At 39.6% G+C, this 13,870-nt stretch overlaps 2 protein-coding genes and 1 pseudogene across 2 annotated transcripts; all 3 read right to left on the bottom strand.

Moving 5' to 3' along the window:
- Positions 1–675: 675 nt before the first annotated feature.
- On the bottom strand, positions 676–1,529 carry LOC125480856 (chloroplast envelope quinone oxidoreductase homolog). Its single transcript, XM_048592062.1, has one exon. It carries the CDS (start codon positions 1,393–1,395, stop codon positions 739–741), a length of 657 nt encoding a protein of 218 aa, XP_048448019.1. The 5' UTR covers positions 1,396–1,529; the 3' UTR covers positions 676–738.
- A 3,063-nt stretch (positions 1,530–4,592) lies between these two features.
- Positions 4,593–7,348, bottom strand: LOC103940673 (chloroplast envelope quinone oxidoreductase homolog). Its single transcript, XM_009350833.3, has 4 exons — positions 7,193–7,348; positions 6,884–7,025; positions 5,614–5,705; positions 4,593–5,516 (listed from the first exon to the last, which is right to left on the bottom strand). Exons 1-4 carry the CDS (start codon positions 7,265–7,267, stop codon positions 4,821–4,823), a joined length of 1,005 nt encoding a protein of 334 aa, XP_009349108.2. The 5' UTR covers positions 7,268–7,348; the 3' UTR covers positions 4,593–4,820.
- A 331-nt stretch (positions 7,349–7,679) lies between these two features.
- Positions 7,680–10,942, bottom strand: LOC103940025 (annotated as a pseudogene).
- Positions 10,943–13,870: the final 2,928 nt, after the last annotated feature.

The following is a 13,870-nucleotide window of genomic DNA, read 5'->3' on the forward strand; positions in this document are numbered from 1 at the left end:
TCTTACAAACAACTCTGCAAGTCAAAATTTTTAATTCCCTGCCCCCATCCTAATCTTGTTCAAATCTTCGAATGTAAGAAACCAACTTAAAAGCCTAATTCCCTCCATCAATTCTAACCCTAAATATGAAAATACAAACTTAAAAGCTATCCATATACCCTAAAAAGAACCAAATTTTAGAATGTAATCGTATCAGTTTATAGGATTTGATTAAAGCACAACAATCAACTCCACTCATCTAACCCTGGTTCCACTGTAGCGAGTGCATTTTCGGTCACCACCCTTGAGAACTCCCGTTGATTTCTTTTCTTATGTCTGTACTTTCCTGCTGTTTATGATTCATTGTTATTACAAAATTGTTAATCTTTTCAAAGTACTCAAAGCATTATCATTAACTTACCAAAATTTGGTACTAACTATTGTGGCCTATTTAACTGAAAGGGAATAGGGGGTGTGGCAAGAGAGAGTACGGAGAGAGTGTAATGATTTCTTATGTGGATGTTATTCCCTCTGCACAGTGTCTTTATTTATAGTAGAAAATAAGGAGAGGATTAACTTGTCCTCCAAGTAAAAACAATCCTATAGGAAAAGAATAACCAGTAACCAAATCTATCTAGGATTTCTCAGTCCAAGAATATCTATAACAGTAACGAAATTATTTGTAAAACCACACATCATAGTCACAAACTTCTCATATAACTACATAACACTGCAATTCAAAACATAGCATGGCCAAAACTAAGGCTCCACAATTATCTTTCCGGTAGCATGGCCATTGCTGATCTTAGCCCAAGCATCCTCCGCCTTGGCCAGGGGATACTTTGAGTCAATTATAGTCTTCAGCTTCCCTTCTTTCACCAACTTAGTAAGATACTCAAGGTTATCAGCCTTGGGAGATAAGAACAGTGGCACCAGTTGCTTCTTAGAAAAGGTAAATTTCTTCAGTGCAACGCGCAACAGAGAGCTGAGGGTGCGAGTAATATCTATTACCTTACTGTTCGCACTCAAATTAGGCTCAAAAGTTGACCAAGGAATGCCTGTTGCACATTGGATCACAACATCATATTTTCGACCAGATGGACTCCTACGAGCTGCACCTTCTGGGGTCTTGTAGTCAATAACCTCATCAGCCCCTAGGCTTTTGACCAGTTCAATGTTGCAGGCACCACAAGTGGCTGTAATATGAGTATTTCCGAGCTTTGCCAACTGAACCGCGTAGAGACCTTCACCACCTGAAGCAGCTGTGATCAGGATGTTTGCTTGCGGACCACTTCCATCAAGCTTGATCCCACCAGGTTGTGTAAGAGCCTGGTGAGCTGTGAGACCAGCAACGGGTAATCCAACAGCAGTGGCTGCTGAAACTTCCGGTGGCCTTGCAACAGTTACACTCTCCATTGTCACGGCAAGTTCAGCTAGTCCACCTCCAGTCTTTTATTCATTGTCGAAGAATAGAATGAGACAAAAACGGACATGGTATGTATCAATGAATGATGCATGAGATATCTAGGTGACACATTCTGTCACTGGGTTTGCATATTAGAGCAACTCCAGCGTTGGAGCCCTCCCCCCTGGCAATACACTATTCAATCCACCTAATGAACAGTAACTGCCCTTAATGAACAGTAAGTAGCCCTGACAATAGAATTTGCATCTCCACCGTTACACTTCAATAGCCCTGGCAATAGGCAATAAAATATTAGTATTTTTTATTTATAAAATAATACAAAATAATTTTAATTGTAATATCGGATAAGATTTTTAATCGTTCTCGTTGCGCCACGTGTCATTATCCGAAGTATTATTAAATAATACAAAATAATACAATTATTGGTGATGGATTTCTGATAAGATTATTAACCAATCACGTCGCGCCACGTGTCATAATCGGTTCACAATCTTTGAGGATAGATTTCCATCAGATTTTGAACGAATGACGGCATGCCACGTGTCATAATCTGTTCACAATCTTTGAGGATAGATTTCCATCAGATTTGTAACGAATGACGGCATGCCACGTGGCATTATGCAGAATCTAATCCTTTCTGAATCCTCTATATAATCCATCATCCATCCTCACAAATCTCACACCAAAATTCTCAAGATCTCTATCATTATTCATAGTTTCTGCTTCCTTATTCACAAAAATCTGTATCATTATTCATAGTTTCTGTTTCTTTCTTTCAATGTCTTCTTCTTCTTCCTCAATAAGTAACTAGCAAATATATACATATATATATAAGTAACAAATATAATGAAAATAAGTAACTAGCAAATATATACATATATATATAAGTAACAAATATAATGAAAATAAGTAAGAAGGCTTCAAGTTTAGTAAATAATGAAAATAAGTAACTAGCAAATATATATATATATATATATATATATATATATATGTCATGTTAATCATAACATGGGGCTAGAGTTCCAAGTTTAGTAAATAAATAATACAAACAAACAAATAAATAAATAATACAAACAACATAATTATAATGTAACAAATAAGTAACAATAAATAATAAATTTTGTACGTAACAAATAAATAATACAAACAAATAATTATAATGTAAGTATGTAACAAATAAATAATACAAACAAATAATTATAATGTAAATTTGGGTATCAAATAAATAATATATTGTTACCTGATCCGAGTAATTTTCCCCACTTCGAATATTACTACTAGCTTGTGCCAAAGCGTCTCTCCATGTACTAAACGATTGGCTAAGTAATTTCCAACGACTGGACATCGATTCTTTGGTTCTTTTCCCACCAATTTTCTCAAGAAAATTGGTATGAATAAGACTCCACATTTCTCGCACCTGCATCTCATTACCCGTAAGCGAACTATGAGTAACTTCAACCCAGCTAGTACACAACGCAACATCTTCAATAAGCGACAAATTCGTACCTGCACCAGTGGTCATTTTGTTGAAAAAAAATGGATTCAAACTTTGAGACAAAGAAAGGAATGTGATTGAAAGTAGTTGAGAAAATATGAAATTGTTGTGTAAGGTAGATGATAATGAGAAGGTATTTATAGAAAAGTAAAAACAATTTTTTTTACAATTTTTTTCAGATTTTTCAGATATTTTTTTGAATTTTTTTGAATTTTTTACAATTTTTTTTTTAAATTTTTATTCAATTAATTAATCTCTGTTGGATATAAAAAAATTTGAATTCCAACACTCCAGATTGTGCCACGTGTCACAACGGTAACTTTTCAGATTTTTAAAACTATTTTTTCATTTTTTTTTTAATTTATAAAGAATTTTAATATCCACCGTTGATCTCAGATCGAACGGTGAATATTAAATCTGACTTTTTTTTTTTTTTTTACCGTTGAGATCTAACGGTCCACATTAAGTGACCGTTAAGATCTAACGCACCGTGGGAAGCCACGTGGCTTCCCAACGGTAACTGACAATTGCTTTTTAAAATTTTTTTTGTGTCGGCGACGCGTCCCCACGCGGGGGTGGGGTGCACGCATCTGACACAAAAAAAATTAAATAATGCGCTGACGCCACCCTGGCGTCAGCCTTGCGTCACCCCCACCTCGGGCTCAAGGCCTGGCAATCCCTCACGGGCCTGGCCCTCGGGCCTCCCCCTGCCTTCGGCCTCCCCCACGCTGGAGCGACGCCACCGGCCCTCGGGCCATTGTTTTGGACCCCTTCCCCCGAGCAAAACCCCACGCTGGGGATGCTCTTAAGCACACCAAAAGTGGTTTTTACATGCAATAGTTCAGTCTCATGCCGACTTGAATGACACTAGGTAAAGAGGCACACAAAGTCGATGAAGGGTTAACGAGGGTTTACAAATACAACAACTCAGATTGGAACAAATGGATTCAACTTTTCAAATTAGTAGAGACTTATTCAGACATCATTGATGAAAATAATAGTTCTAAATTAAGTTATGTCCATCTATATGCATGTTTCCTAGATGTATGTGGAGCCTAAAAGATGTTATTTCCAAAACATGATATGGAAGCTTAATTCCCTTTTTCAGAATTATGTTATCCTTTCAGTTAAATTTTACTTCGCCGACAACGAAGACTAAATTTGAAGAATTTCAAGTGAAACAGAGAAAATGAGCTAGTATATAAGGGAACTTACGAGAGTGTTAACCTTTGCAACAACTTTATCACCAGCTTTGAAATTTTTTACTCCAGGTCCTACCTTTACAACCTCTCCTGCCACATCGATACCTGTTCCGAGTTCCACCAATGGATATTTTCAGTTAACAAAACGACTTCTCACAAAATGTGGTCCTGTGAAAACTTCTACATAAAACATGTTAAGAAATGCATCCCACCCTCTCCTTTTGAAGAACTCGAAAAACTATGCTGTCCCCGTTGCATATCCCTTTACTCTCTCTCTCTCATCACGATACTATCAATGTTTACGTAAGAATCTCTCCCCGGAAAACACACAAATTCCACTCCAGAAGTTTATTAGATGAAATGAACAAGAAACAGTACATTCAAATGCAAAGTATTAGCGTGTTTAAGCATTTGTTGAAAATTTGAATGTACTGTTTCTTAGACTAACTTGGTCATTTTATTTTGGATGGAAAATTAAATAGAAATTGGATGTCAAAGATCTTCGGCCAACTTCGTATATAGCTTGTTCATATCAAAACCACTGTCAAATATACTTTACAAGAAAATGAACATAAATCAAATAATCCATATCATTAAAAATACAAGACCCACACATTCCACTATTAGACATCTCATATAGCACACAACTAAAGCAACTGTATCAGACAACTCTTGCATTTATAATTTGTTTGAGGGTACATGACTATATTTCGTCTACTTAAGCCTCAACGATGACCTTCCCGGTTGCATGTCCATCGATACTCTTAGCCCAAGCATCTTCGGCCTTGCTCAGAGGATGTGTCGAGTCGATTACCGTCTTGAGCTTTCCTTCCTTCACCAACTTAACAAGATACTCAAGGTTCTCAGCCTTGATATCAGCAAACAGCGGCACCAGCCGCTTCTTCGAGAAGGAGAGTTTCTTCAGAGCAAAAGTAAGAAAGGCACTTGGACCAGGAGTGATTACTATGACCTTCCCGTTGGAACTCAAATTAGGCTCAAAAGTTGACCAGGGAACACCGGTGTTGGTTGTGCAGTGGACCACGACATCATATTTCCGACCAGATGGGCTCTTCAGAGCTGCTCCTTCTGGGGTCTTGTAGTCAAGAACCTCATCTGCCCCTAAGCTCTTGACCAATTCAACGTTACGAGCTCCACAAGTGGCTGTAACATGAGCATTACCGAGCTTGGCTAATTGGACTGCATACTGACCCACACCGCCAGAGGCAGCAGTAATCAATATGTTCTTTTGCTGCCCACTTCCGTCAAGCTTGACCCGAGCAGCTTGCGTGAGACATTGGTGAGCTGTGACGCCAGCAATAGGTAAGCCTGCAGCTTCAGCTGCTGAAACTTCGGGTGGCCTGGCCACTGTCATGTTCTCACTAGCTGTGGTGTACTCAGCCAGTCCACCTCCAATCTATCCATATGTAAGATGACAACAGAAAATTCTTATATGCACAATGAGCTATTCAAAAAGGGGAAAAAGTAACCAAAGGATTAAGATAAACACTCACAGCAGCGGTCAGATATGCCACAACTTTGTCGCCCGGTTTGAACTTTTGGACGGCCTCTCCAACTTTTACAACCTCTCCAGCAACATCAGTAACTGTTTTCAACGATATCATTACCCGATGTCAACAAACCAACCTACCAGCCTAAGACTCACAGACATGAATGCATAAACCACAAAACAACTCGTCTCGCAATATAGGAGCAATATCAATCCATTTTAAAGTCAAAGCATAAATTTGTTTCATAATCCAGCTTTTTTTTTTTTTTTTTTTTTTTTTTTGGGTCAATCCAGCTAATTTATCTACCTCACAGCTCTCCAAATACTTCAATGTATGATGAGAGTTTTACAACAACATGAACTAATCTGTAACCATTATGCCCAATTCTTTAAAGAGGGCAATCTCTTTGGGACACCGAGTAGTGCATGATTTTGTTTCAAACGCCGTAGTAATTAATCAACATCAGGTAACTTTATTAATCAGTTCAATGTTGTCGTAATTAATCAAATTTAAGTAACTTTACTTTATCATCAGTACATTGCCTGGCCTGCGGCAGCTTATATGACACGAATTGAATTATGAAGGACCCTCAAACGTTAATTGACTGGAACAGGGTGGTTATTGAAGAATTTAACAAACCTAAGTAATTAAACTTCCCCAAATTCTACAGGCAGTGATAGAAAATTTGCAAAACAAGCACTGCAAAGTCATATGATAAAAACTTTTGAAAATGAGGCAGGTAAAAAGCTCGAGTCTTCAGTTATTGTCGAGAAAATTTTCAAGGTGCCCAAAACACGAGGCGGAAGATCACATGTTATTATACAATTGGATGAAAGTTTTTTTTTTTTTTTCAAGTGTTCCTCTAATTGTAGAATGAAATATGGTGTTCCGCCTCGTGTTTCAGGCACACTAAAAAAATCTGTCGTTATTGTCATTTGTATGAACAGTTTTTACCAATGTCAACTTCGAATACTTTGAACAGGTAAAATACACAAGTACAGAGGCCTTGTTTGGCGTCAAGGGCTGGACATGAATAAAAATGGATGTCAAACTTTTCAAATGTTTTGTAAGTTTAAGGTAAAAGATGGGTTATTCAAGTAGGAAACTTAATCCATTTTTAAACTTCAACTGAAACAACATTTGGGAGTTGTTGACTTGCATTTCTTTTTTATAACATACATTAGAATGTAGAGTTATCCCTTTCATTATCAACTCAATCTTAGATACCAAACAGGTCAAAGTTCCTAACAAGGTGATCAACTTGATTACTTACCAGGTATATGAGGAAATTTTTTGGGCAAAAAAGGTCGTGCCACGCCTTTCTGAATTTTCCAATCCAGTGGGTTTATACTAGCTGCTTCCAATTTCAGCAAAACCTCGCCTTTCTTCGGAGTGGGTATTGGAACCTCTACATGCTGCAACAAATTTCATAAATAAAATACAGATACAAAAATTATAAAACTCTTCTCTTTTTTTTTCCATTATAGAACTTGACTTTTTTTTGTTTCGCGGCAACGAATATTAAGCGCTTCGTAGATAAAAAAAATAAAAGGAAAAATGTAATAGATAAAGAAAAAGGAACCTGTAAACCAGAAGCTCCTCCACCATAGCCGACGTACTGCACCGCATGCATACGCTCCGACGCCATGCCTGCCATGCAAACCCTAGTCGGAACTGTTAAAATATCAATGTTTAAGTTGCTATTTATATCAATCTCTATATATAAAGCAACCAGGCCAATATATACAACCAGAACCAGGACTTGCATGTTGAGAAATGTCAGACAGATGAAAAGTCAAACCTTGCAGAAGAAGAAGTTGAAGTCAGAATTTGCAACTCTGTACAATAAAGGGTGATGAAAAGAAAAGTCACAAGTGAGACAGTACGAACTGAAAACTCTCCACCACCACACAAACGATTGCCTTAGCTGTGTAGGGGCCATATGATCAGAGAGGCGGAAAGAAGAGTCAGCCTCCCGTGTGGTGAGAGAAAAGTCTAAACCAAATCAAAGCTTGCAAAAGAGAATTTTGGCATATCAGAATCTATTAACAAAAAAATGTGAACATTAGATCTCAAACCTTATCATTTACAATACAAGACCTACACATCACTGGAAGATACAACAAGTGACACAACTCTAGATAAGTACATAATGTTTGCATATCCCATTAAAAACCACTAAGATGTATCTTGTCTGCTTAAGGCTCGACAATAATCTTCCCAGTTGCATGTTTATCGATACTCCTAGCCCAAGCATCTTCAGCCTTGCGCAGAAGATGTGTCGAGTCGATCACTGTCTTGAGCTTTCCTTCCTTGACCAACAAAACTAGATACTCCAAGTTCCCAGCCTTGAAATTCATGGGCAGTGGCACCAGCAGCTTCTTAGAGAAGGTGAGTTTCTTCAGAGCAAAAGTAACGAAGGCACTTGACCTTCCCGCTGGCACTCAAATTAGGCTCAAAAGTTGACCAGGGAATGCACAGTGGACCACAGCACCATATTTCGGACCAGATGGGCTATTCAGAGCTGCTCCTTCTGGGGTCTTGTAATCAAGAACCTCATCTGTCCGTAAGCATCTGGTGTTTCCGAGCTTTGCTAGTTGGACTGCATACTGACCCACACCATCTGATGCAGCAGTAATAAAAATTTCTTTTGCTGACCACTTCCGTCGAGCTTGACCCCTGCATTGCGTGATAGACTGGTGAGCTTGAGACCAGCAATAGGTAACCCTGCAGCTTCAGCTGGTGAAACTTCAGGTGGCCTGGTCACTGTCATGTTCTCATTAGCAGCAGCATACTCGGCCAGTCCACCTCCCTTTTATATGGTAACAAACAAAGTGAGGCACTGATGATAGCAGTGACAAACAAATGGAGACCGAACTTAACCAAAGGAATAAAATGAACATGTACAGCTTGGGAAAGATATGCCATAACTTTAATTGTCGCCCGGTTTGAACTTTTGGGTCCCTTCCAACTTCTACAACCTCTAGCTCCAGCCAGTAACTGTTTCCAATAACATCATTGGTCAATGTCAACCAACCAACTTACCAGACTCACAGACATGAATGCATAAACCACAAAACAACTCAACTCGCAATATAGGAGCAATATTCATCCATTTTAAAGTCAAAAGTATAAATGTGATGATAATTTTATCGACAAAATGAGCTAATCTGTAACCATTATACCCACTTCTTCAAAGAGGATTGGACCAGGCCGTGGGGCCTGATGTGCTGATTTCTTTTCTTTTTTTTGTCGTCTAACGATTCTTCCTCGTGTCTTTGTAGAATTTGTTCGAGTATGTCTTCTTCAAGCCACAAGAGTGATGATGGTGTGCTACCAATTGTATCGTCAAGGTGGGTCTTTGAGTAAAGTGGGCTGACACGCCCCGATCCAGATGTCCGTAGGACATCGGAATGGTCACATGTTGGCCGACACCTGAGGATGATGAAAGCCATTTATTGAAAACATGAGAACTAAAATATGAATAAGATAAGAGAAATTTAAATATAATTAATATGCAAATGAGGAACGTGTTTAGAACATACAACTAATCCTAGACACTAAAAAGGACTAACATAAAATTGAATGAACAATGGGATGGGTCCTACGCCAAGAGGACTCAAAGATGCCGTTGCGGAAGTGCCTTGACGCCGAGATTGTACGCTTCGATTCTAAATCCTAAGGGGGTGCAAAACAAACAAACATGAGTGGATCAAGTTGATATATATATATATATATATATATAAAATAATAATAATAATAATAATAATAATAATAATAATAATAATAAGAATAAAACATTTATCAACATACTAACCCCCAAAGTTTTATGAAAACTCAATAGCATAATATGTAATAGGTTTTCCGAAAACCCTAGCATGTCATAAAACATCTCATAAAATATATCTCGTATATAGTGTGCTAAATAGTGGTATCTAATAATAGAAATATCTCCCGGCCCGCAACCAACACCATGTCTCTCGACTCGAAGCCAGAGATTATTTTCTCCCGACCCAATGCCAGACTGCCAGCTCCATATCCCTTGGCTCGAAGCCAGGGGTTATTTCTCTCAGCCTGCAACCAACACCAGATCCTCGCCCCTGGTGGAATAGTGACCACTAGATATGCACAAAAACATTGAACATAATCTTTCCAAACATAGGTATGTATATTTGAAAAACATCTTCATAGTATAAAGTCATCCATCATCTATACTATAAAGAATTGTATAAAAACATGTTCTAAATAGTATATCGTCATCCATCAGATATCCTAAAAAGAATATAGGTTCGATAGTGGTATTCCAAAATATTCTAAGTAAGCATAATATCTCATAAAACGTTTCATACAACGTAATCATTAAATCATGCTTTTCATGTATGCATTCCTACTATTAAAACATGCATTTTAGAAAGGGTCCACTCATAGATACTTCACTGTTAAAGAGCCACACAAAACTAGCGAAGACGGAATCACCACAATATATGCACCTAAGCACATAAAGGGTCCAATTAATAAAACTATATTCAAATGATTGAATTTGAAAAAACGGACGTCAAAAACGAATTCAGGACATTGAAATTAGCCTATGAAGGGTCCCGAACAAAACCCGAAAAAGTCAACAAAAAGTCAACTATGACAGGTCAAAGTCAAAGTTAGTCAGTCAACGGTCAGACCGAGTCTGGGTCAACAGGCCTGGGTTTGGTTTGGGTTGGGCCTAGGGTTAGTGGATCGGATCCATGGCCCAAAGGCCTGAATCCAATAGGGTTTTAGGTCTGGACTTCGACGGGCTGGGCTTAAGTTCCACAGGTCAAAGGCTTAAGTTCCATATGGCCAGAAGGCCTTGGATCTTAGGGTTTTAAAAAGGTTTCACTAGGTAGGGCTTAGATGCAACGACCCGAAGGCCTCGTATCTACACGGCCCTAAGAACCGGTTTTAGAAAATAATTAAAACAAAATAAAAACTAATTAATAAACAGATTGGGCTCAGGGGTTTAGCAGGCCAAAGCCTAAAGGGCCTGTCTCCTTGGTTTTGGGCTTGAAGGCCTTTTCCTCACCAGGGAAGAAGGTCGGAGTCTTCCGATCTTTGGTCCCTATCAACACTCACACCTAGGCTACGATCTAGGAGCCAAAATGAAGAGTAAGATGAGGGGAAGGGATTCCATACCTTGGACATGTCGAATGGTGCCCGGAGGTGGTCGGGATCTTGCTCGAAACCCACAGGGGTTCGCCGAACTTGGGTTGGGTGTCCTCTGGGTACCCCTGAGCTCCACAGAGATGGAGAGAGAGAGAGGGAAGCAAGGTCCATTAGGGTGGTGGTGGTGCTGTGCCATCATTGGGGTGGCTCTGGTACCTCGGTGTGTGGGTTTAGGTTCAATTAGCGAGAGAGGGAGATCAGAGCAAATGCGAGAAAAAGATATGAGAGTTAGTTGAAAGAGAGAGAAAAATAGTTAACTCAGGGAAAAAAGGGAGAGATAGGTGAATGCTTGCCATGTGGCAAACAATGATAGGATGAGAGGTTTAGAAAATCTGAAAAATGAGATTTTGATTGGATGAGGATAGGGAACTAAAATGCAAAATTTAATAAACCTTTTGGGGAAAAAAGTGAAATTACGAAATCTTTGGGGGTAGGGTTTCACATGGGCTATGTTAAGGCTACTTACTTCAAAATTAATTCTGATGACTTGTTCATAAACTTCCTTGAAGCGTATAAGCATGCAATTCCATCAGGGGTGCGTGTGAAGCATGCCAAGGAAAGTAGCAGTTATGAGCCATGTAGTGGGGCTCAGAGAGCCATCAAGTTTCACCCTTATTACTTCATGTTGGGATTTACTTTTTCCATGCCTCGTTTTTTCCAAGAAGTGCTTTACTCCACGAAGTGTGCCCCCACTTAATGTTCTCCCAATGTGGTCTGTGTGATGGTGGGATTCCTCAATCTAAGCCAATTCTTTGACTTGGATTTGGTCGTCATCGAATTTTGGTACTTCTTTGACATAGGCCACATTGATGGAGTTGGGGCAGCTGCAATCCTGCCATAGGCTCTTTGATTTCAAGCAAGGAAGATCATGACTGGGTCAAAGAGACTTTGGAGATAAGTGAAGAGTGGGAGTCTGATTCTTCCCCTGAGCTACGCGTTCCAACAATTTTTATCACCAGTAAGTAAACTGCTTAGTCTTTAGGCTACTTTATGTTTTTGCTGAGCTACTATCTGATTTGTTGATTATCCACCTTTGCTTATGTAGATTCAGAATTCGGCTCAATTCCCAAGATTTCTCTAGATATGAAGAAGGTGTATGTTGCTCTAAGTATCCCTACTGAATACCGTGAGTGGCATTGGTTGCTTAATCCTCTTCGTAGAGAGAAATGTGGGTTGTCCCTGAAAGATGAGATAAAACGGATCAAGACGGAGGCATTAACTTGTTTGGTCAAGCTTGCTATGAATGAAGGTGAAAAGAAGAGATCTTCCCCGCCTGCTCAAGAGATACCGACTGAGAAAAAGCCAAAGACTCATTCCGCTACTCGTGAAGGTCCGCCTGCTACCGATAGGCTTGTGATTGACTTGACTTCTTCTAAGGGGAAGAATGATGTGGCTGCTAGATTTGAGCCGGTGACGTTTGCCATCAAATGTGGCTATTACGATTGCTGATAAGATTGTTCAGTGTAGAGGTTCTATCATGCCCCTAGTGCCGAAATACGTGCCAAGACGTCCGTTGGAAGCTAAGTCTGGTTCACCTTTGGAGAAGCTTGCTACTATGAAGAGCAATAAGGTGAACTCTACTGCTAAAGTGGTGCCAAGGCCCATTCCCCTTGCTGCTGAGTCTAATTCACTTGTTGAGAAAGAAGATACTGCTCGTGTAGGCAGTTGTGAGAAATCCACCAAGCCTGTTTCTAGGGAGGTTGCTGAGATTTGTGTGCTCTTGAAACCAGATTTGCTTGAAGATATAGACGCATGTACCAAGCTTGTCGATGGGTTAGAGAGGTTGTTTGCCCAAGTTCCTTCGCGAAGCACACGACCGAATATAGAATGACCGCTCTGCTTGCTATGATGCAAAAAACGGTGATTCTGGCAGCCAAGTCTATACTCCTTGACCAAGAGGATACCAAGGCTGCAAAAGAGGTGGCAAAGACTATGGCAGCTGAAGCTTATTCTTCTGCCGAGAAAATGAAGAGGTTGAAGTATGAGCTCATCACTTTGAAGGGATCTAATATCTCTGCCCCCATTTCTCTACAGCTTGAGACCGCTCGCCAAGTGATGGAACTCCAAGGCTCACTGAAGATCAACGAAAGTCTCAAGAAGGAAGTGGATGAGCTGCAACGTATCCATGTTAGTCTGCTCGAGGAGAACAAGCAACTGAAGGGTGAGAAGGCTGGGCTCGAGGCTTGGCTTATTCAAAGTCAGGCCGATTTCTACAAGCTGGGTTATGTAGATCATCTCTTTGGTAAGCCGTTTGACTTTGAGTTTGATAGGAAAAACTTCGAGACCTTCTCTATTTCTTAGGAAGACTTGCTTACTTTTACTTTTGAGGCTTCTATTGGTGAAATAGTCGGAGAAGTTGGTGCCCAGGCTGGGGCAACCGGGGGTGAAATGCCGAATGATGTCACTGGCAAAAGTGTTACGGATACTGAAGGTGTGGCAACCGAGTAGTCATAGGATGTCCAAGCTGCTGAATAGTAGTTTTCTAAGTAACCTTTAGAATTTTCTTTGTTTTCCTTATTTCTTTTTCTTTACTTGAACTCATTCGGCCTTTGTTTTTTGTTTATCAATTTTGCTAAAAATTCAATAAAATTGCTTCTTTCGTTTTTCCTCATCTTCACTTCTTTGGTTTACGCCCAACCTTTGACCTTTAGACCAGCGACAGGCGTGCTACTTTTCTATAAATAGACAAGCCCATGTAGCCTATGCAGCTGCATATGTTGGTGTAGAACTTTTGCAAAGTTGTTCGTCATAAGGTCACCAACCAGATGCCTTACTTACAGGAGCAGACGAGTCCGAGTGACCACTTGACTGTTAACCTTGGCTTTCTTCAATCCTTTGAGTTGTGTGGCCTGCATCACAACATACTAAAGATTTTTGGGTTATGAAATTCGCTAACCTTTCGTATCAAAATGGTTGTATGGAATTTCATAAGCAAAGGTTCGAGAGAACTCTTTGCTTTTTATATAACCAATTTCGTGGGTTGCGTAGCAAGTATCACAACACTTTAGGAATTAGTGTAAATATAAACGATCATTCCGCGCTTGGCTGAGGTGAAGCTTATCGA

The sequence above is a fragment of a genome, unplaced genomic scaffold (genome assembly GCF_019419815.1).
Source record: "Pyrus x bretschneideri cultivar Hongxiangsu unplaced genomic scaffold, Pyrus_bretschneideri_v1 Contig10, whole genome shotgun sequence".
In the NCBI taxonomy this organism is placed as follows: Eukaryota; Viridiplantae; Streptophyta; class Magnoliopsida; order Rosales; family Rosaceae; genus Pyrus; species Pyrus x bretschneideri.